This window comes from Styela clava, chromosome 1, assembly GCF_964204865.1.
Source record: "Styela clava chromosome 1, kaStyClav1.hap1.2, whole genome shotgun sequence".
In the NCBI taxonomy this organism is placed as follows: domain Eukaryota; kingdom Metazoa; phylum Chordata; class Ascidiacea; order Stolidobranchia; family Styelidae; genus Styela; species Styela clava.
Genome location: NC_135250.1, coordinates 15,237,789 through 15,262,778, shown reverse-complemented (window position 1 = coordinate 15,262,778; position 24,990 = coordinate 15,237,789). Strand labels below are relative to the sequence as shown.

General features: G+C 36.2%; 1 protein-coding gene across 1 annotated transcript; it reads right to left on the bottom strand.

Moving 5' to 3' along the window:
• Nucleotides 1-1,149: 1,149 nt before the first annotated feature.
• On the bottom strand, nucleotides 1,150-23,114 carry LOC120343017 (ATP-dependent RNA helicase DHX8-like). The gene is made up of 25 exons (XM_039412086.2): nucleotides 23,016-23,114; nucleotides 21,892-22,020; nucleotides 21,199-21,354; nucleotides 20,582-20,710; nucleotides 12,406-12,574; nucleotides 11,790-12,011; nucleotides 10,112-10,242; nucleotides 9,743-9,896; nucleotides 9,275-9,377; nucleotides 9,008-9,128; nucleotides 8,423-8,532; nucleotides 8,087-8,213; nucleotides 7,881-8,011; nucleotides 7,043-7,172; nucleotides 6,423-6,579; nucleotides 6,139-6,244; nucleotides 5,156-5,302; nucleotides 4,884-5,046; nucleotides 4,650-4,807; nucleotides 4,326-4,549; nucleotides 3,675-3,885; nucleotides 2,867-2,995; nucleotides 2,547-2,743; nucleotides 1,980-2,159; nucleotides 1,150-1,528 (listed from the first exon to the last, which is right to left on the bottom strand). The coding sequence occupies exons 2-25, from the start codon at nucleotides 21,983-21,985 to the stop codon at nucleotides 1,309-1,311; spliced, it is 3,669 nt and encodes a 1,222-aa protein (XP_039268020.2). The 5' UTR covers nucleotides 21,986-22,020; nucleotides 23,016-23,114; the 3' UTR covers nucleotides 1,150-1,308.
• Between the last annotated feature and the right edge of the window lie 1,876 nt (nucleotides 23,115-24,990).

The following is a 24,990-nucleotide window of genomic DNA, read 5'->3' as shown; positions in this document are numbered from 1 at the left end:
TTAACCTACGTTCGCTATTATTTTCAATGACCAGGCCGTTTTATCTTTTCCTCTTTATTATGTACATTATATAGATGTAATAGTTTGTTTGTATTCCTCATTAGACCTTATCAATTTTTCGTAAGTGTCTCCTAAATTGCATTTGCTGTAAATATTTTCGATTTACTGTTTGCCTTATATTGCTTTTAGTTGCATATTCCGCCAAACTTACCTTCCTATATTTTTTCTGTGCTTTTATCTTGCTTTCCTCGCGTTTTTATTAGTTGTTAGTAATTATTCCGTGAAAGTTACATTTTCTGTTTTACTGTGTCATAATCGCATACATTTCGAATGTCGCTGTAATTGTATCAGTTGTGACTTATTCCTAGGATTTATTCATTTTATCCCTCATTTAATTATATTTATTCTAACCTGTAGCGCTGTAGGTGTCGCTGCTTGAAGACCTTCTTAGGTCCCTCGCGACTCCGGTCACGCAAAAACATGATTAGTACTGTAATTTATTCATTATGTCACTTTATGTTTGAACGTGTTTTTTTGTGATGACAAAATAAACGATTGATTGATTGATTGATTGTATAATCTTGGGTCTTCAATGAAAGCAGGCTGAAATTATTGAGAAAGTAGTTTTCATATAAATGGAAAACGTAGATCCCAAAACTTGAATTTGCTATTCTTGATCTCTGATTAGACTCCAGACAAAACTGTACCCGCCGCGTGTGTAATGGTGATTTTCACTGAATTAGTCTGGGACGTGTTCTCTATCAATGGCCAAATGATACTTCTTACAATAAAACGGATAATATCACTGTTAGCATTCAAAACAAAATGGCAAGTTTTGCTGGCTAGAGTGCGAGGTCAATTTTTAAATTTGAAAATAAAATTTTCATTGGCTTAGTTGTACATAGTGTTACCGACTATATATTTACTGTTTTTGACGGTCAATAACCATTCAAATTAGAAATGTTTTTCTATGAATGCGTTTTCTAGTTCAACTGCGGCCGACTTTACGGGCGGTGGAAGACAATTCTGGAGCTACAGCCAAAAAGTGAGGGGAAGACAACCTTAAGTGTTAACTGTGGAATTACAAAGCATGATTATTTCTGAGAGCAACTTTTTTCTGAGACCTAATATATCATCTGACGCACTAGATTTATGAATGGCATCTTCTTGTATTATAAACTGAATGTAAAAAATATGATAAAACAAGATCTTGGTTTTGCCGCAGTTTGAATTTCGAAAGTCCCTTGGCAAGGTTTATTGAATGTTTTCAATTTTCAAGACATAAAACCACCATCATATTTGACATGATTATCTCCGTCGGTAAGCACGAGAAATTCTCCAAGAATTTGGTTCTTCATATCGATTGTAAAGTGGTTCCAGTCTTAGCTGTTTCTTCTGTTTACTCAATCTTGTAGGATCACCCATACGAAAGAATTTGGGAGCAAATTCAACCAACCATTTTGGATCTATGTTCGTAACTTCACGCATGTATTCTTTTGTGGTTAAAACAAGTTCATGATATATTACCCTGTGATAAAAAGAAATATTTCAAAGCTACAACTAGTTCAGAGCAGTGGTCAATTGTGAATTGGGCAATTTTGAGAATATAGTACCATATTGTCGCAAATGAAAGTTTTTCCATGTGGTTATAAAATAGCATTGAATACATGATAAACGCCCTGCAGTAACCTAGTGCTGGAAATTATTGTGCGTCTTGATTCTTGAAATTGAAATCAAGAGGTAAATAGCTATTATGTCAAAATTCAAAAAATATATTTTCGCAAGGGACGTTTTTTTTCATTCAAAAAATGAATATCTGCTGTCAAAAAACACTTTTGTTGAAGCATTACACATGCATACATACATATAGCAACACATAATAATACTGTGTACATAGGCTAAATAATTTGTAAATGATATAAAATAGGACAAATATCAACGATACATCATATTGTGAAATAAGAATAAATGATACCTACCATTCGGGTTGCCTGTTGAAAAGTGAACTGCTTGGATGAATATAAACAACCTGCTGATCAACAAGGGTTCGATAACCTTCCTGAGGATCTTTCTTGGCAGAATTTCGGAAATATCCACTACATATTGCTTTCTGCACTTTGGCAGTATTTTTCCCGCATGTTACAACATCAAGTTTGTGTCTGTTATTTAAAAGTTACATTTTAGGTGAAAAATTGGAAGTGCAATATAATCACCGCTCCACCAAACGTTGTGAAATATAAACTTGTTTGAACTTTGGGGAGAAATTGAAAAAAAGAATGGAATGATAAATCTTTATACCTTCAATACATTATACATTGCTCTTTTCTGCATGGTATTTCCAATAAAATAAACATTTTATGTACTCTGCATCAGTGGACACTTAATATCATTGGGATAACCAATAGAGCGCCTCTGATGGTAATTGCTTAGTATCAAGCTTTTATAATTATGACACAATATGCCAAATGAATATCTTGCTAAATATACCACCCAAAAACCTATTCAGAACTTATATATTTATTTTCACAAAAGCACGATGACAATACCTGTCCATTATTCCAAGCATTTGTTTTCTGACATCTTGAGCTCTTCTTAGAGTTCTTGCTTGAACAAAATTTTCATAACACCACGGGTTACTAAATTTATTGCTTTTCCATGAATTATACACGGCTAGTAGGGTTAAATGATCTCCTTCATTTTGATGGAACTTCGCTTTCTTTTGATCAGCTAAAGCTTGTTTTTCCTAAAAGTAAGCAGTGTGACATGACCAGAATGTACACAAGACAAGGATGACAGTGCGAATTACCGCATTTTTGTGATAGTTCATTCAGATTATATTTGAATATGTTGAAAATAAGATTCTCACCTTTGGTCGATAAAATACATTTTGTACAGATAACATTGATACGATTGTTAATATTTCATCACTGCATCCAAGATGAACAGACATTATCAACATTTTACACAACATCGGCTCCAGGGGGAATTCAGCCATCTGAACATTAGAAGATGAGTTTATGTCATAAAATGTTAACAAAACAGAGCTTTGTAAGTGCCGATTGTCATAAGGTTCAGACCAGTGTTCCCGCTAAGGTGTGCGCGTGTGCGCGCGCACACAGTTTTCAGAGGCCGCGCACACGCATAGATTTACTGCGCACAGACGTATTTCGATGTAATGCAACAATGTTCTCGGTTGGCAGGTTGAGAAAGTTTGTTGTTGGCCCACCCATTACCCTGTTAAAACGCCAAAATTTCTTCATTGGTTTTTGCACAAATATTAGTCATTTCCAAAAAAGTGAGCACACATCAAAATTTCTGCGCACACATGCTACAAAAAATTAGAGGGAACATTGGTTCAGACATCTGAAAAATCGCGCTGCAGCTCCCATGTATTGATTCTGGCTATTTTTCAAAAACCAAGGTATAGAGATATGCGTAACTATGGTAATTACAACTAGGATTTCGGTTTCTTATGGACTCCAAATAGAATTGGCCTTGTAGCATTTTTGAGCGTTGGTACTTTTTTCAGTAGAATCATTCTAGCCCCAGAAGAACACATAAATGTCGACAATACTGAACTAACCACTCACACATATTTTTATTAGATGGCTAATTTGGTGTCCTACCTGTAATAATGAGTGACAATTGAAGAAAGAGGAGAAAAGAAAACCTACCCTTCGTCCCAATCTTGTAAGAAGGCCTTCATCATCTAAAGCGCTGAGATGGTACAACTGTTCCATAGCAGTAACTAACGTCTCCATAGGTGGGGGATCCATAAAATCAAATGAAAGCAGATCATTGATACCCATTGCTTTGAGTGACAATACCGTAGATGCTAAATTAGTTCGCTGAATTTCAGGAACTGCTGTGGTTAACATTTCGTCCCTAATAAAAGTATAAGACAACTTAAGTTCGGTGCTGATGCCTATTCGCCACACATTTCTTATATTAAGTAAAAAACTTCTTAAACCAAATGAATACTTACAAAATAGCGGAATCTCAATGGCAATCACTAGAGGCAAGTCTGGGTGGAGAAAATAGAGATTTGCCATTTGATGTGCTGATGGCAAAGCATTTGGATAATATCAGACTTCATAATTATATGTCAAAATATGAATTAGCCTCCTTATACATTTCATTCATATGTTTGCATGCTAGCAGTACAGTAGCAACAAGCCAACAACACGAATAATATCAAGTTCAACCATGGTATCCTGTTTCCAGTCCAGGATATAATAGGCAGGTTAAATGTTATAGATGCATAAATTTGGATAGTATAGGGATTTGTAACTGATCAACCATAAATTCGGGAAAAATCAACCTACCTGTATGCTCGTTCTGTGTATAATCTGTAACATTTTCCTGGCCCAGTACGTCCTGCACGGCCAGCCCTTTGTTTCGCTTGTGCTTGCGAAATAGGAGTCACAACAAGTTGATCTATTCCATTTTTTGAATTATACACTTTCTGCTTGACAAATCCAGGATCAACTACATAATATATCCCATCAATTGTAAGTGATGTCTCAGCAATGTTTGTTGCTATTACAACCTGACCATGAAAACAAGCATTTTTTCAATGAAGGTTCGCCGATGCGAAATACCCATATTATGGTGCCTAGAATATAAAATCAAAAACATATAGAAAATACCTTTCTGCTTCCTGGTGGTGCAGGGTCAAAAATTCTGGTTTGCATTTCAGAAGGTAGAGCAGAATAAACCGGTAATATAATGAGTTCTGGAACCTCTGGGCCAAGTGATTTCATTCTGGCAAATAGTATTTCACAGGCAGTGTCGATCTCTTCTTGGCCTACAGCAAGAAAAGGAGTTGACTAATATTGCATGGCGAATCATAGACAGTAAAAATTTAATAAGACTTCACATACCAGTTAAGAATAACAAAATGTCACCAGGTGGTTCAGTAAGATGTATTTGCATAACGGTTATCATAGAAGCATCCATGTAATCAGTCTCTGGTTCTTTTGTATACAATATTTCAACAGGAAATGTTCTTCCTGGAATCGTAAAAATAGGAGCTTCGAAGAAATACTGGAAAATAAAGCAAAGATTAATATAAATAAGGTATGATATCTGTTGCATTATGAAATAAATTTCTTAGTCTGTCTTTTCGGCAATAAGGAGAAATAACTCCTGCTACCTGTGAAAATTTGACAGCATCTAGCGTTGCTGATGTAACGATGAGTTTCATGTCTTTCCGTTTCTGTACAGTTTTCTTCAGCAAACCAAATAAAACATCAGTGTGTATTGTGCGTTCATGGGCTTCATCCAACATGAGAACAGCATACTAAAAATTGATAGATATAGTGTGATAGATACAGGTCTTCTTTTCAAAGAATAGGAACCATATCCCAGATACAGGAAAATTGACAATACATTAAGATGATGTCATCGCATTGATTTTAATTTATTCAAATTGAATTCAAATTAAAAATGAAAAATTAGTCTTAGATTTCTCTAAATTACAAGAGAATTCTCAGTGACCAATGATGAAGTTCAGCCAACCAATTTTCAACCGAGATCAACTAAAATCTTTGCAATACAATGCGGTCGACACTAATTTATAATAAATTCACACACAATAATTACTGATTACTAACAGTTCTTGGCTTTTTAAGTATTAATCGAAATTAAAATGGATGGTGCGACATTGGTGCTACTGTTGGAAACAAAATTTATAGCACTCCAGGGTAAACCAAATTTTTATGATGCAGAAGAAATTAGGACAAAGTGGAATATCGATATAAGTACTGTTCGCTGCTCAACACATCTCACTGGGTCTGTTCGTTTTTAAACTTTGACAGCAACAAACGTGTATTCGTTATGTTTTAATGTGCTTCATCAGGCTTGTCCTCGGACATATATTGTCTTTTGGGCAAGTTCAGTACTTATTCCTCTTTTTTAGAACACAGCAGTCGCTGCGTGAATTATAGTTGAAGACAATTTTTTTAGCATGTTGTTAATACAGTTTACTCGAAATCAATAAACTCAACGTGTGGCGATCGATGTGTTGGCCACCCTGCTATACAGCCAAAACCTATGCAGCACTTTTTAAACATTTTTCTCAACATTTCATCAAATTGAAAAATTTACTTCCGGATAAAAATATAGATGGTTCAGTACCTGTTTTAAATCTGAATCAATCAAGCATTCTCTCAACAACATACCATCAGTCATGTATTTAATGACAGTTTCCTGACTTGTGCAATCTTCAAATCGAATCGTGTAGCTAAAGGACAACCAAACATTATTTCGCTGCATTCACAGAGCAAGGGTTATATTGTATTGATCCCAAATAAAATTTAATATTGCATCCAAGTAAACCAAACTTGGATAGAAAATTGGGCCCATTATTTAGAATCAGGGTTAGTAAATTCATCAGGCTTGTTACTAATTGAAAATCTTACCCAACTTCCTGACCAAGTCGACAGCCAAATTCTTCAGAAACTCTTTTTGCTACAGACATTGCAGCAACTCGACGAGGTTGAGTGCATCCGATTTTACCTCTTAATGTGTAACCGGCTTCAGCAATATATTGAGTAATCTGAGTAGTTTTCCCAGATCCTGTGTTGTAAAATATTGTGAAAATGATAAGCAAAGCTTCAACGATAAGCTCATCATTACATTGCTGGCTAGAAACTTGTTTAGGAATAATACATGGGATGATTGCTGGTATCCTCGACATCACTGGTTCACATAGTTGTTGTTCTATTTAAGCTCACCAACTACGCTCTTGAATAATTCCAACTCAACTACCCAATAACTGCCATATTTGCTATCATCTCATTTTTGAGATACATATGAAAAGTCTTCTTATAATACATAAAACTCTCTCAGACTTGGATACTCGACATGGAATGGTAACAGGACGAGAGGCCGAGAAATATGTAAATCCTAAATGTTATAAACTGTTTAGGGCATCAGAGATACTAAAGGTCAGACATTATTTATTTTTAAATTATATAATGCATTCCATTCATGCATTTCTTGAATTTTTAATAATACATTTGTTATACGTAAACCTCACCTGTCTCTCCAATCACAATTAAAATTTGATTATCATGAACAGCTTGTACCAACTGTTCTTTAAGTTTATAAATTGGAAGACCTTGACGTTGTTCTATAATCGACAACTCCGTTTTTCGGCCATATGATGCCTAAAGAAACAAAAAGAAATTATATTTCATAATATCAGGCCTGGCCATTAAGACACCTTAGACAGAGAATTACTAGTGCAGTTTTTTGTTGAAAGCGAGGCCTGCATGAATATTTGATATAAAAATTAGAATGTTTGCCGCATGTTTACCAAACCCCAAAAACTCTGGTTTGGAGAACTCTGCAACCTAAAAAACCTGGGTTGTAACTTGTAAGTGCAATAGAAAGTTGTACTACTTGTAAATTTCTACCGGGCGTACAAAAATTTGTTCACATGTTGTGAAGGTAACATTCAGCACCAAGAACCAATGTATGTTGTCCTGGTATTTTTCAGGTAAAAAAATAATAAATTGGGATGGTGATAAGACCCTGCAAGTTGGGACTGGTTGAAACAGGAAGAATATGCTTTACTTGCTTCTTATCTCGAAAGCATCTTCATTAATTGATATAATTTATGCAGTAAAATAGGGTACAAAATTGACGCATTTCCTGGTATAATAAGAAACTATACTAACGCTTCATTTCGGAAGGAAACAAAACCCGCAAAAACTTGGGTATGAGATTACAAAAATCGGGTTTCAGAATATTAGACCAGAAACAAACTTGAGAACAATGCAAGTTTATTCACACCTTTTGTCATTAGCTTTGCCCATCATTACAGAAATGTGTCAGTCGCGGTTTACATAAAAAAAATAACATTAAATACTTACTTTTTTGCCTCCAAAAACTTGCTTCTTCCACTCTGGCATATCAGACACCATTAGACCAGCACCCTTTGAATTACCATCAACTTGCTGGTTAGCTGTACCAGGCATTGGATCAATCCAATTTTTATTGAGGCCTGTCATATAAAATATGAATACTGAAAACCTGGAACAGCGGTAATGAATATCCAGGTTCATAAACAATAAATCACCTGCAGGTGCTGAATCCAACTCGCTTTCCCTTTGTTGCTGCTTGATTTCTCTTCTTTCTTTTGATAAAGCACTTTGCATCATTGCTGACTTGGACAAAGAACCATCAGGATTTTTAACGATTCTTACCTAAAAGAAAAAAATATATATAAATTAGAGAGATTTACTTTTATTTGGACAAACTAGAAGTAATTTCCTAACACTTTTCAAATAATAATATATGCAAAAAGCAAAAAACATTGGTCAAATCATCATAACGGTTCAGAATCAAAACATAGATGCCAAAACTCTTAATATTTGCTGAATAGAACTTCGAATGTCCAGTCGAGTATACTCACTGGACTGAGATCAATACTTTGCTTGGTATGTCCACTGAGAAATGGTGGTTCTTCTTCCACCAAATCAACTTCTAAATCTTCATTATCACTGTCATCTTTTGGAAGAACACCTATTTTATTAAAATCATTTATTGAATTAGTTGAACGACACCGAAACTCAAATTTAAAAGCACTTCTAAGGAACAGAAATGTCATGTCAAATGGTACCAAGATACAGCTATTTACAAAAATCCAGAAGCATGGGGCTAATTGAGTAACTCAAGAAAATTGGGTCGATATCCAATAAACAATGCTTAAGAAATTCAAAGTCAATAAAAATTCTATTTTCACATTCTTTGTATATTTATCAGACTTATATTGGTGAAGATCTGAGAAACTGGCATTTGCCCCAAGATGGTAAATAGGGTAAAAATAAGCACGAAATGCTAAGTCTGAGAGATATTTGCCATTAAGATATGTCGGACTCAAACATCGTACAGTGAACACTGAAGGTAAAGGTAATCTAATTTACACTTAGTTTTTTCTGTTGGCGACATCAACTTAAAATAAACTAAAGCTATTACACACAAGAATGATCATATTTACCAGACTCTTCATCAAAATCAGGTAGTTCAGTGACATCCATACATCCAGCTGAAATCATTTGTTTTATTTCCCATCTTTCCATGTCAGACATTTTATTGATTCTTGTTGGTGATGATCCATGCTGATCAGAAAATATGATATATTATATTCATATCAGTGCTTATTTAAAGTCGAAGAGCAATTTAGTAGAAAAACATACAAACAAAAAGTAACAAATTAAAATATATTAAAATGTTTCAAGATCACTCATGGAGTTCTCTTACTAACCTCTGAATCTTTTGCCATGGCAAGTGGTATATCACAAGGACGATCCGGATTCCTACCAGTAGTTTCATTCGATTTTTCAGAAGCTGGTTGAGAACGATGTATCCTAAAATGATAAACCATTTTGCATAAAAAATTACTATATTATAAATAATAAATTGTCAAAACAAAAAGGAAGATCTGCCTCCAAAAAAACATCTTGAAAATATTATGAAGTGACATATGCACACTGCATAAGGTTTTTAATCAGTAGTGACTTGGTAATTAATAGATTGCATGTTCACCTAGATCTAGCTAAGGCTCTTGTCACAGGGCGATTTGTGCAGCAAATACACACATCTATTTACAAAATTTACTGACTAAAAGATGTTCTCTTTTTAACTTAATCAATATTTTAGTATTAAAATGAACGCCACATATAATCAGATATATGACCGCGCATATATAGCAACAATCTCTGGAGCAACATACCGCTTGGGGTTTAGATCTTCACCAGTTCGCTGGTCAACTTCTTTCATCGACAAACTTACTTTAGTACCAGTAAAACTGAGCACCTTCGTCTTAACTTTCATTCCCCGATGAGCAACTTCTGATACATTAGCAACCCTCCCTTCTTTCCGCAACTCTAAATCATTATGTAACATCAAAAGTTAAAAGTATGGAGAACTATATTTCCATGAGATTAATTTAGCTAGTTTTAAAACATTGCATTGCATGTATGTAAGTTGAAAACCATTACCATTCCAGCAGTTTTGTACATGGCAAGTCCACAGCAGTCGAATAAAATAATGCTATATTTGATATAGCATATTATTAAATTGGAAGAAATTTAGGAAGTACCTGATATATGTACAAGACCTTCCCATCTTTTCGCAAGGCCTTCAAGTTGAACAAAACATCCAAATTGCTGCAACGACGTAACCTTTCCATCATAAATATCACCAGGCTTTGGTTCCACCGGCAGTGCTGATCTGCATGAATTAGTACAAATTTTGAAAATAAATGATTGCAGGAACCGTGGGACAAAGGACGATGGTTAACTACCGGTATAACTGTAGTTAAAATATTTATTTGTGAATAGTTGCATGAAATATAAAAAGCAATACTCTCAATAACTGATATAAAATCCCGAAAAGTACAATTTTATTGCGTACAATGAAAATGCGTATGAGGTATATCGTTAAATCAAAAATACATATTCATCGCCGCGATTACGCCACTTGTTAAAAGAGCCGACGTTTACAACGAAAAATGATTTTTCTGTTGTGCAAAGTAATCAATTCGTGACCGATAAGGGCATATTTAAAATGTCTTGCTTAATTAATTTAATTGTTTTCAATTTAACCAGCTTTTGCGTCGACAAAACAAAACAATTTTTTACAATTCACAATTTTAAAATACCTCGGCCATTTGCCGACATAAAAATAAAAATTTGTGGTAGCTGCCCGTCGCCTATCATATATTGTTTTGATCCGTATTTTTTCTATTTTGCAAATTCGACAAATTTGAGATGTGCTTGTAACATTGACTCCGTTCAATCGCAATGCTGACACACCGATTATTTTTAAAGATAAAACCTCCTGAAAAATCTGTAAATCTGCTGGAATTCTCATGGAGTAAAATTTATTTCAGTACAATAAAAATTGATGGATATACTTCGGATTAATTATCTTATATATCATCACAAACTGGGAAAAAATCGCGTTTTCCAACCTTGTTTAATAATGATAACACGAAAATTTTCTACGACAATTTTAAAGTAATGGATAAAAGGCAAATCCCACCCACAATTACCGTGTTTCGATTTTAGTGACGGTATGTTCCTAAACGGCGACTAAACATAATGTGCGCCATAGGCACACAAAATTTTGCGTTTTTGCGACTAGAAAAGCGTTTTTAGACTGTCGCGGGACTCAACAAAACTTATACTGTTTACGGTTTTATTTTCAGTATTTTATAATTCCGCTTTTCAATCAAATTTAGATCGTGGTTTTACTCCTTCTTTTGTCTTTAGAACCTCGCCACCGATGAACGTATAATAACTCACGAATTCACAATTCCGTGCAAAGTACAAAAATAAAATAATTATCATGTTTATCGTGGCACAAATTTATGATTTAGAAAGAATAAAAACCGACGTAAGGGCGTTTACGGCCCAAATAACACGCTGATGAAAACATGGGCGATTTTAGCAGAAAGCAATTGCACACTTTTTCAGTTTTCACATTTCCGTGCGGGTACAAAAATAAAATAGTTACCATTGTTCCCGCGGCACAAATTTGTGATTTAAAGAGAATAAACACCAATGTAAAGGGCGTTCACGAAATAAATAACATGCCGCGTTGATGAAAACGAACGGCGATTTCAGCAGAAGGCAATTGCATGTGTTATCGGCAACTTTTTCACTTTTCGGAAAATTAAAAAGGGGGGGTTTCGACCCCGAGAACCCTGAAACCCGAAAAAACTGGCTGCGCCACTGATTTCAGATATCAAATCAATATTATAATTACATAAACACCTTTTAGCTGTTTCTTTTTCTTTACTTCTATCTCTATCTTCATTCTCCCTAACTCTCTTTCTCGTTGACCCAGGGTGGTCTTTATGAGAGCTTGAAAAATATCTTCCACGATGCCTTGAATTTGGTGACTTGGATCTTGACCTTCCATGTCTTTTGTAATTACGATCACGACTTCTATTCCTATGAGGACTCCTGGACCTCGATCGTGAATGACGAGAATGTCTAGATTCAATTTCATTTATTTAGGAAAACATTTTTAGCATATGCACACATCATGCTTGAAAAAGAATAATTCAAAACAATTAAAACTTTGCATCGAGTTGCAAAAATTTATTTTTGAGATTTGTGAAACTGATTAGCCGTGCATGATTAATAAACAGTACACAGGTAGCGGTACCTTGAAGACATTCAAAAATTGGCGACTAAACCAATTTGGAAATATCAGTTAAATGAATCATTGGTAACTTGAACAGAAATGAAGTTTAATATACTCTTCAATTCCGCTGTTCCAGGTCCTCTTAGCAGTGGTTGCTGAGCATGTAACCACAATTTCTAACTTCAGAACAAATAATGAAGAAACTCATATTTGCAAACTTTTATGTGTAATATTTCACACCTTTCAGGAGAACGTCGAGACTCGTGTGAGTGTTTGTTTCTTCTTTCGTCTTTTTTATCTTGTGATTTTTTTTTCACTGATTTTTTCTCATCTTTTTCCAAATCTTCGATACTACCAGGCATGAGGGATGCAAGGGCGTCCATGGTGGAAGCCGCATCTTTTTCATCATCTAAAAATATGTACAATGCTCAGTCTCGTAAAACAATGTATTCCTATTTTCAGATTTCTTAAACATTCTTTGCAAGATGTAAACTGTATATTCCCGAAAATACGCCTATCTCGCGAATAAGCCGACTCCCTAAAAACGGCGATTTTATAAAAAATTCGCAAATATGCCAATCCTAGGAATCGTTACACGCCGGACGCCTTAAGAAAGGCGTAGTAAGAGAACAAAATTACTGTAACGCGAACATTTCTCATGATTATCGTTTCTGCATGTTAGCGAGGGCCATAGGTGGATTATTACCCGTAACTCTTACTTGTACATTTATGTTAATAAAGTCTATATTGCTTTTCAATGCGTCGTGATTTGTATTAATGGAAAAGATTGTGTCTGGAGTTTAAAAGAGTTCCTGAATCAGCATAAAACAATTCCTTTGATCGCCCACAACACGGTTAATTTCGATAAGAGTCCTTATCGGCGCAACTAAAAAGGATAACATATCGTACATGTGATTAAAAGTCAGACGCTGTTGTTTGCGTTACGGCGATAGCGTACCAAATATTAACAGTTTCACCACGAAACATCTGGCCGTAAATCAACACTGTTGCTCTTATGTAAAAGATAAAATCAAATTCTTTTCATTGTTGTTATATTTTACTTTTATTGAAAATGGTAAGATTAGGAACAACGGAAATAAAAAACAAAAATAAATAACGGGAACAAAGAACGGAAATAAATAATGGAAACAAATAACGAAATGAATAATGGGAACAAAAACAGAAATAAATAATGGAAATAAAAACGGGAATAAATAATGGAAACAATGAACGGAAATAAATAAGGGAAACAAATAAGGGTAATAACAGTCTCAAAATCCTTCGAATTCTTCCTCACTATCACACTACCCAAAGAGATCATTCCATTCCTTGCAGTTGACATTCGTTTCTTCATCTGTATCACTGTCGTCCTCCTGCCATAGGGCATCGTCTTCCGTGCCATCTAAATTGTTGCTGATGCAACATTTTAGAAACGACTTTTTCACCATATCTTCTGGAATCATTTCCCATGAGGCCTTTACCCAAGACACAACTGTAAGCAAAAGAGGGCGCTTGAAATTACCTTTGGCTGTAAGTTCAGCCTTGCCATCTGCCATCCACTGGTTTCTCACATGTGCTTTAAAGGATCTGTTCAGACTGACATCTAACGGTTGTAGCATCCCAGTCAACCTTCCTGGTATGACTGCCGAGACAGTATTCGACTACTTAAGAGACATCTTAACATTTTAGGTAAGGTGAGCTCTGAATTGGTCCCAGACTAACATTGAGGGTTTCATGCGAAAACCTCCATTTCTGAGTCTTCACACCTTATTCAACCATTTCAATACGCCTTCTTCGTCCATCCATCCCTTTGGGTGCTCTGATGGATGACTACCCCAGAAGGAAATTTATGCTTTGGTGGTGTTATTCTGAGTGAGCAACTGAGCACTACTGGAAAATGGTTTTTTTCATGCCCTGTCGTCTTTATTAGGACTGTTTTTTCACCTTTTGGGTTTTAAGTTCTATTACTCGGCATTTCGAAACATATTGGGGTCTTGTCCATAGTGCCCATTCTATTCAGAGGGAAATCATGAGTCTTTCGATTACTTATCACGAAACGTTAAAAGTTCATTTTCTTTGGAATTCTGATGGCAGCTTTTGGGCTATTTTTGTTCTTTGTCTAAGAGATATTCCATTTCTCATCAAAAACCTTGTGCACCAACCCGTGGAAGCAGTGAAAGTTGAGGTGCCTTGGTAATTACCAGATTTGGCCATCTGCAATGCTTGCAACTGCACTGCAAATCTGGATACACTGTAGCCATTCTGCCTTTGACCTTCAAACCACTCGAGAAGGTCCTTTTCCATTTCAGGATGTTGTCCAGTTTTGGGCCCTCTTTTGGCGCGTTTTGAATTGAGCATGGATTCCAATGAACTATCCTTTTTCCATCTTCTAACGTTACTCTCATCCACTCCAAACTTTTTTGCTGCTTTAACGTTGTTTGACTTTTCTGCAGCCGCTACAACTTTGAGTTTAAAAGAACAAGGGTAGGACATTCTTTTTCTGATAGAGTAAGACATGATCATAGTAGTTTACAATTGTAATGAATGATCAATGACAGGCTGTCTATAGCGCAAACACGCAAGCAATCACGTGTGTGACAACCAATCACAGACTGTACAAGCAGGGGCGGACACCTGGAGGGGGCGAAGTGGGGCGGTAGCCCCCCAATAATTTCGCAAAGTATTTTAACACATGTTGTTTCCGCCTTACAATTATCATTTCCGAAAAGTGCGATAGTCAAGCGCAATTAAACGGTTAAAAGTTACCGATATTATAACTGTTTTCTCACAATAATGTAGACCAGATAGAGCGCCCTCGAAGCACCTCACATTTTCGTGAAACATGGGCGCCGGCACGGGTAATACTCCGCCTTCAGACGCACCGCCGATCACGCGCCACGGTTTTGCACATCTAATTCATTTTTGTACAATCTAATATGGTTTTCTTATTGTCAAAATCTTTCAATAGTGTTATTGTTGGCACTTGCGAGAGAAATGAAAGAGGCAACTGTATTTCATTACAACAATTAATTATTATCGCTAAAACATTAAATAGATTTAAAGTTGTTATAAACAATTTTCACCGCTGGACGTATCTTTTCACGTTATGGATTTCGTGCGAGGCCCAGCATAATTTGCGGACAAAGATCAAAGCATTTACTATGTCGAAACGCTTATTCGACTTTTCAGGCCACCGAAACTATCTAAAAAAGATAACCCCCGTCTGAATTTTTTCGAAAACTGAAAAAGTCGCCAATAACGCGTGCAATTGCATTTTGCTAAAATCGTTGATTGTTTTTATCTGTTATTTAGGCCGTAAACGCCTTTACGTTGGCGTTTATTCTCTCTAAATCACAAATTTTCAACAAATTTGTGACACGATGACTATGATAATTATTTTATTTTTGTATTAGCATGGACTTATGAACCCGGCGAGAATTCCTATAAGTTCATCGGCGGTGAGATTCTAAAGACAAATGAAGGAGTAAAATCCGAGACCTATATTTTTTAGTTCAAAAGCGGCAATATAAAATACTGAAAATAAAACTGTAAACAATATAATATTTGTTGAGGCCCGAGACAGTCTAAAAACGCTTTTCTAGGCATCGAAAATCGCAAAATTTCGCGTGCCTACGGCACAAATTATGTTTGGTTGGCCTTTGAAAACATTTTGTCACTAAAATCGAAACACGGTTAATTGTGAGCGGATTTGCCTTTGTATCCATTACTTTCAAATTGACGTCGAAAATTTTCGTGTCAACATTAAATATGGCTGAGAACGCGACTTTTTCCCGGTTTGTGATGATATATAAGATAATTAAAGTATATTCGATCAATTTTTATTGTACTGAAATAAATTTTACTACGTGAGGTTTGACAGAAAATTTACGGATTTTATTTTATTATAAGGTTTTAGAAATAATCGGAGTGACAACATTGCGATTGAGCAGAGCCAGTGTTACAAGCAGGCGCGCAGCCAGGATTTTCAAAAGGGGGGGGTTTCATAATCATAAATTCCCATTGCGGTCTGTAACAGTCTTCGCAACTAAAATGTCTTTATATATTAGTTTAATTGTGTCCAACGTAACTCGCGGTTGCTTCTTCTTATGTCAAAATCAAAACATTAGTTTTCTGAAATGCCACGGCGATCGGTGGACATAAAAATATGAGAGTAACGGTGTATTTAATTTTAATACGTATTTTTGGAATCTTGCCAACTCGTTATCGCCGTTAGAAAAATCTCAATAACTGATATAAAATCCCGAAAAGTACAATTTTATTTCGTACAATGAAAATGCATATGAAGTATATCGTTAAATCAAAAATACATATTCATCGCCGCGATTACGCCACTTGTTAAAAGAGCCGACGTTTACAACGAAAAATGATTTTTCTGTTGTGCAAAGTAATCAATTCGTGGCCGATAAGGGCATATTTAAAATGTCTTGCTTTATTAATTTAATTGTCTTCAATTTAACCAGCGTTTGCGTCGACAAAACAAAACAATTTTTTACAATTCACAATTTTAAAATACTTCGGCCATTTGCCGACATAAGAATAAAAATTTGTGGTAACTGCCCGTCGCCTATCATATATTGTTTTGATCCGTATTTTTTCTATTTTGCAAATTCGACAAATTTGAGATGTGCTTGTAACATTGACTCCGTTCAATCGCAATGCTGACACTCCGATTATTTTTAAAGATAAAACCTCCTGAAAAATCCGTAAATCTGCTGTAAATTCTCATGGAGTAAAATTTATTTCAGTACAATAAAAATTGATGGATATACTTCGGATTAATTATCTTATATATCATCACAAACCATGAAAAAATCGCGTTTTCAACCTTGCTTAATGATAACACGAAAATTTTCTACGACAATTTTAAAGTAATGGATAAAAGGCAAATCCCACCCACAATTAACCGTGTTTCGATTTTAGTGACGGTATGTTCCTAAACGGCGACCAAACATAATGTGCGCCATAGGCACACGAAATTTTGCGACTAGAAAAGCGTTTTTAGACTGTCGCGGGACTCAAAAAACTTATATTGTTTACGGTTTTATTTTCAGTATTTTATAATGCCGCTTTTCAATCAAATTTAGATCGCGGTTTTACTCCTTCTTCTGTCTTTAGAACCTCGCCACCGATGAACGTATAATAACTCACGAATTCACAATTCCGTGCAAAGTACAAAAATAAAATAATTATCATGTTCATCGGGGCACAAATTTATGATTTAGAAAGAATAAAAACCAACGTAAGGGCGTTTACGGCCTAAATAACACGCTGATGAAAACATGGGCGATTTTAGCAGAAGGCAATTGCACGCTTTTTCAGTTTTCACATTTCCGTGCGGGTACAAAAACAAAATAATTATCATTGTTCCCGCGGCACAACTTTGTGATTTAAAGAGAATAAACACCAATGTAAAGGGCGTTCACGGCATAAATAACATGCCGCGTTGATGAAAACGAACGGCGATTTTAGCAGAAAGCAATTGCACGTGTTATCGGCAACTTTTTCACTTTTCGGAAAATTCAAAAGGGGGGGGGGGTGGGGTTCGACCCCGAAACCCCCCCTCCCCTGGCTGCGACACTGGTTACAATTACAAGTACATCTCAAATTTATCGAATTAGCAAAATAGCAAAAATATGGATCAAAACAATATATAAACTGGCAGTTTACCACACATTTTTATGTCCGCGGATTGCAGTGGTGTTTAAGAGTGGCTCTTGTTTTGTCGACGCAACCCCAATTTAAATTGAAGACAATTAAATTAACAAATCAAGACATTTTAAATATGCCCGTATCGGTCTTTGATTGATTACTTTGCACAGGTAAAAAATTTTTTGTTGAAAAAGTCGGCTCTTTTAACAAGTGGCATAATTGTGGCGACTGTTCAGCGTGGATTTCGAGGCTGTTAATTTGTATTTTTGATTTACTAGTATACTTATAATTATTTTCATTGTATGAAGTAAAATTGTACTATACAGGATTTTATATCAGAAATTGAGATTTTTGTAACGGCGATAGCAGAGTTCGGAAGATTGCAAAAATACGTATTAAAATTAAATACATCATGCAGCTTATCTCATATTTTTATGTCCACATATCGCCGTGGTATTTTAGTTAAGTTATATTTTTATTCTGACGTAAGAAGTCGCAACAGCCAGTAACGTTGCACACAAGAATCTCGTGGCTGTCATAGATTGAAAATTTTACGCGACAGAAAAATCATTATATGCTTAAAAAGGCGACTCTTTTAACGAGCGCGTGATCGGGGTGACTGTTACAGACAGCAATGAGAATTTCCGACTTTGATCCCCCCTGCCAATGTTCCCTCTAATTTTTTGTAGTATGTGTGCGCAGAAATTTTGGTGTGTGCGCACTTTTTTGGAAATGACTAATATTGCTGCAAAAACCAATGAAGAAACTTTGGCGTTCTAACCGGGTAATAAGGGGGCCAACAACAAACTTTCTCAACCTGCCAACCGAGCACATTGTTACATTACATCCAAATACGTCAGTGTCAGTGCGCAGTAAATCTATGCGTGTGCGCAGCCTCTGAAAGCTGTGTGCGCGCGCACACGCGCACACTATAGAGGGAACACAGCCTCCACCTTTTTTTGAAAATCCTGGCTGCGCGCCTGAACTTGTGCCTGTTTATTTTTGTATCAAATTATAAATAAAACCCTGCAAAGTCAATGCGTGAATCCTGAATGTTATTTCGAGTTCAAATGATGATTTAATAAATCGGCAATAATGGCAATTTTACTATTCAAATGATAATTCCTCAGTAAAATTTAGGGAAAAATTCGCACAATAGCTTGTTATCTTGTTTTGCATTGCTAATTTTACGAAACGGCATTAGTGCGCTTTATGCAGAACTAGGAATTGAAACAATAACCCAATGCGACTCCTCAAATTTGTAGTTTCTGTTTGTTAGCAAGAGCCGTGGGCTAATTCTCGCAGAATTCAAGAAATTGGTTCAGTGCCAGGCATGTCATGTGTCCTAGGTACTCGATATATGAGTAGCAAAATGACATTCTAATACTTAGAGAATGACATGGACAGGTTATTGTTATGTAACGATACACGGCGCGGTGTTTTTCGGTAGGCGATCCAAGTTCGCCCCCCAAAATTATGGAAAGTGTCCGCCCCTGTGTACAAGCGATCATGTGGGATCAGACAATCACACCTGCACAAGCAAGCGACAACCAACCAATCACAGACTGTACAAGCATCACGTGTTGAACAACCAATCACAGACTTTACAAGCCATCAGCTGTATGATAAGACAATCACACCTTCACAAGCGATTGTGTGTGTGCGTGGACGCACTGTTTATCGTGAGAACTTACGTAGTATGGTTTGAAGCTGTTGGAATTACCGACAGCTCAGTCAGAATAAGTCATTTCGTTGCGTGATCAAAGTCATGCGCGAATGAGCCGATTATTTGGTGTGATCTGAGTCATGCGTGAATAAGCCTGTTCCTTAGTTTGGCAACTTTTTTTTAGTTTTAAACTCGGCCTATATGCGAGAATATACGATATGTATGAGTAAGGATGTTTCTGGGCTGGATTATAAGACACATAGGCCCTTAATTTCTCACGTTTATCGTTTCTGCCTGTTAGCGAGGACCGTAGGTGGATTCTTATTTGTAAATTTATGTTTAATGAAGTGTATATTGCTTTTCAATGCATCGCGATTTGTATTAATGAAAAGGATTGTGTCGGGAGTTTACAAGGAATCTCCTCAATCAGCATAAAACGATTTCTTTTGATCGCCCACAACCGCAGTTTCGTTCCATGTTTGTTTCAAGGAAAGAAATAGCGCTGTATTAACACATTCTTATAAATCGTAGATTCGAAAATTGCTATTTAAGGGATTTTCAAACGTCGTAGAATGCCCTTTTGTGACATATTTACAAGCTACATTCTTTCGATGTTGCTACAGTTGGCAATTCTTCGGTAATGCGATTTGAATAATTTATTTATCAGCTGATTTTGAATATTGTGTCATTACTGATGTTGATATCATCTCGTTACGGGATCAAAGTCATGCGCAAATGAGCCAATTTTTTGGTGCGATCTGAGTTATGCGTGTATGCGACCATTCTGAAGAATGCATGGACTGCAGACTGTTGCCATGATTAAAAATGCACCGTGTACCGCTACGCATGTTAGGCATTGGCAGTCGACTCATCAACCATATTACTGTGAGACAAGTGAAAAGAAAGTCAGGATTGCAAGTGGTGGCACAACTGCTATTTTCATTCGGAGTGACTTCGATCGATGATGGTATTTCGTTCATTTGTGTTTTAATTTTGAAATATTACCGTGCTGTTTTGTTTGGCTAGCATCTTTATTAAATTGAGATAAACTACCTTTGAATAGCCTAGTCTATACAATACCTGATAACAAATTCTTGACATAATCTTTATCATCAGCAATGCATAATGCTGGAAACATTGTCTTATGTCTGTTAAAATCGGGTCCTTTGTCATTCCCATCGCTTTTTGAATCATTTTTTAACTTTTTATCTGAAAGGAAAATATAAATGTTTACAAATATTATGCCAGTAAGAATTGTTTCAAATGTATGAAATTAACAAATGAAAAAAATCTACAATTGGTGTACAAACGCAATTATTTCATAGTAACATGAGACATGGATTCTACAACCTAAAGATTTTATGGTCTCAATTCAGAAAAAAGAACTACAAATCTACAAATTTATGTCAAACAGAAACAACATATTTCAACATTCTAGGAATCACAAAAATTATGTTGACAAAACTGCTCAGATGTGTAACATTTTCTACAGTTGTCAACGACCTGGTCATCATTTCTTCAGCTGAATAATTAGTCTCTGCCATTTTGGACAATATTCATTTAACACATACTATTGACATTCAGTTATTATCGAACAGTTACTCAATAATAACCAAACCCAAGCTATAAACAGTCTATTAGACGCCACATTACGGAATCATCCAAAAACCGAGAGTATATATGAATGATGGACATACTCTTTTTTCTTTTCTTTTGTGGTGGCCTCATTCTATGTATAAGAGACAAAAGATTTCTTGTAAAAGAATGTGGAAACTCTGCTCCATTTTTAGCTAATGCCGATGAGAATGACTCGACAGTGACATGTTTTCCAGCGAGATTGATGACAAATTCCGCTAAATAGAAATATTATAACTATTTTACTTCAGTTTCTTTGACTATGCATTCAATGAACTTGTAATCTCCCAATCAGCCAAAATGCTTGCAAGTAAGCTTTATATTAATGAATTCAGATATTTATTTTGTTGTCCAAGATATATTGTAACAACAAAATTAATCAGAAATAGTATTAAAAATAAAAATTGAAATAAACAGACATACAATATTGCCGCAAAAGGCCACCAAAGTCATAGTGTCAGCGACACTGTCAAGTATTCAAAATATCCAAAAACTTTTAAATTAAAAAATTTACAAGCCTGATTTTTTATTTTCTAACCTTCGGTAAGGTTTTGTTGTACGAAGACACCTAACTTATGCTATACACCAACAACTGGACCATCACAGAAACATGCTAATGTGTCAGGTTGTTCAGTTAATAAAAATGTCTGAGATGCCACCAAGTTTACTGAACTTATAAACTTATGTTAGAATGTGTCGAAAAAATCGATGCTTACTGAAAATTGGACATAAGAATGTAAAAAGAACTACAATACCTAAATCTTTATCGTTCATTCCAAGATGGTTGTCTAATTCTGTACAAACTTTCGACACAAGAGAAAGATATTCAAGTTTTTCCAAGTCATCCATAATTTTGCATAGATGGTCCCAAAATTATCTAAATTCTGAAATTACAAAATGCAAGCAAAAATTACTACAGTTAGTATTACATAGTGCAGTTTGTCAGCAGCTCTTGGCGTAATTCTGCAGTTCTGTAAAGCAAAAAACCATACAGCCAAGATGCTTTAGTTAAGGTACATCTGGTATGTAAAGAAGAAGGGAAAAAGAGAACGGTCTGGTCAAGTACACGATATAACTCTGATTCTATACAAGTATCAGATTTATAGACCTTCCTTCTGCCAGTGTCACGAGTGTTATCTTCGTATTGCTGTATTGAGGTTTCATTATTCAGTTTCTAATGGGACAGAGAAAGAGGGATTTTATTTTTTCGTCAACCAAAATAATATAACAGTCATCGTACTAATAAAAATAATAACAATCAATTAGTAATAGTAGACAGGAGGGAGTAATACGACCAGACGATCATCAAAGTCAACTCCCTCTTTCATGCTGTTATGTTTACAGAGTTTAACATTCACAATTTCAGATGACTAAATAAGAGGTAGAACATCTGGATTTACATATTTATCCAAAGAGCTGGAAGGAGAGGAAAGTCTATTACCCCCCCCCCCCCCTAACCACATGCTGACATGGCAAACCATGGCCTCACGTCCGGGTACCATTCCACGTCGGATACCGTATGGGATTAGTTAGTTATTTGTTTTAGGAAGCATGAACTTGATTCTAGTATTTAAAATTATATTCACAAAATGGAAGAATGAACTTGGAGAGTAATTCTGGAACGCTAGAGTAAATCATTTTTATTTGTGTAATGTCACAAAAGCATCTTCATGTTGAGGTTTCAGTACAGCAATATCAAATCCTTATACTGTTATACCTGAATTTGTATAGGTCTACTGTGATAAACCGAATAAAAATTTGATAAGCTACAAGGTAAAATTTTGGTTACACAAACAGACATAATTAATATGAATTTAAGCAAACAAACATAGGGCCTATAAAAAACTTAAATCAATAACATCAGGGTACGGTGGCTTACCCACTTTGCGGCCACAACCTATTTGCGACCATCACTTCATCGATTATTACTGCCAAAAAAATTAACGAGCCGCGACGATATTTCTCACGCGTTATCGTCACTGAACTGGAAATATATTTATATATCTCTGTGGTTATCGTCCACTTATCCCTCGTAGCTCTGCGAAATTACACTAAAATGCGGCCACAACAAAAAAAGTTACGACCGAAAACCCGACCGAAGAAAAAAAACGGACTGTTTTCCCATGTCGCCAACTATCCATTGTTCCTTTAAAAAGCTTGAAAATTCATACAAATATAGGAGATAAAGAGATGAAACTTGGCAGGTGGATAGAGTTGTGTTTCTTTTTACCATCTTTAAAGTGGGCATGGCTGCGTATGCCCTAGTCTCGATGCAGCAGAAACGATGTTCAAGGCTTGAAAGCCGTGGTCGCACACTGGTCGTTCGGTCGCAAATACGTCTTCAGAGTGTCGTACTTTGGTGGTTTGTATTGCTTTAACCCCTGGTCGTAGAAAGTTAATTCGAGGTTTAGCTTGTAGAATAAATGCCGATGCACCTACAGTGAAAAAATTAACGGGTTAGAAATATTGGTTTTTGTTTTATAGCGGTTTGAATGAAATCGTCCGCAGATTGGCTACACCACCCTAGTTCCATCAGCATCAGGCACGTTATTTCCAGATAATCCATACGGCAACCTGGCAACAGTGTTCAATTTTCTTAATTTGTCATATAGAATTATAGATTATTGTTATATACAACTTTACAAGGTTGAATTTTATAACCTCTATTCGTGGGAAATCGGGGTGCACAGTTCAGGTACGGTTAACTTACCTAAATCTTACTCGGCTGAGTGGCGCATGTGCTAAGGGTCAGGAATACGCTCGCCACCGCATCTCTGATTACCCTTCGTGAGATTGCAGGTTCGAATCCCATGCGGGGATGATCATGTGCGAGAGGATGGCTGGACTCCTCGCCGCCGTAGGGTGGTTCACGTAACCGCTGGTCGGCTACGGCTTCCTCCACCATCGAGTCCATGCTTCCGAAAACAAATAACTGGCTAACTAATCCCATGCCCGACCTGGACTGGTAACCGGACGAGAGGCCGTGATTCGCCATATGATTAAGCCGTCTTATCGGCTTTCCTCTCCCCCGGGATAAATATGTGAATCCTATCCTATCCTATACTTACTTGTACTTTGCCTGATGCGGGATTCTCAGAAAACGACGGCAACGATGCCTTTTGGCGTAGGTCAAAAGTTGCTTAATTAGTGCGATACTCGTGGTGTGCAGCGTCCGGTTGCGAGTGGGAGTCGTGACTCATCTAAGGCCCATGGGCCGGGGCCACAGCCCATCGAATTGGGCCTCGGCCCATCAGGCTATGGGCCGCGGCCCATCAAGTTGTGTAAAGGGACTATTCACTTGGCTAACACAGACAGTCCTCGAACTCATAATAGAACTATAATGTGAAAAATCTGAACAAAATTTTGTCCTAACCCTAACCTGGTACACATACTACAGGAGTATCACTGTTGGTAGTTTGGTATTATGCTTTATTTTTATATAAATGCTTATCGTAAGAAAAAAAAATTGGTAGCATCCCACGATTTTTTTTGGTTCGAATATTTACAATTTTGTAAAAATTTGAAAATTTTGGTAAGATGATTGAATTTTTCCTGATGGGGCCACGGCCCATGTGGCCCAATTAGATGAGCCGTGGCCCCGGCCCATGGGTCATAGCGGAGTCACCACCCCTGTAGCCGGTTGCCGTTTGCCAAATTTGGCCGGTCTTCATGTTTTTTTCATAATTACTGAATATATTCAGTCAACTTTGACTTTTTCAAATTTTCCGTGAATTGTGTAAGTTTTTGGTATTTTGCCTCATTTATATTGATTGCTACATGGGAATTAAGTGCTTTCAGTGTCATGTTAATCATAAAAACTGTGGAAATTTATTCACTCCATTAAATAACGTTTT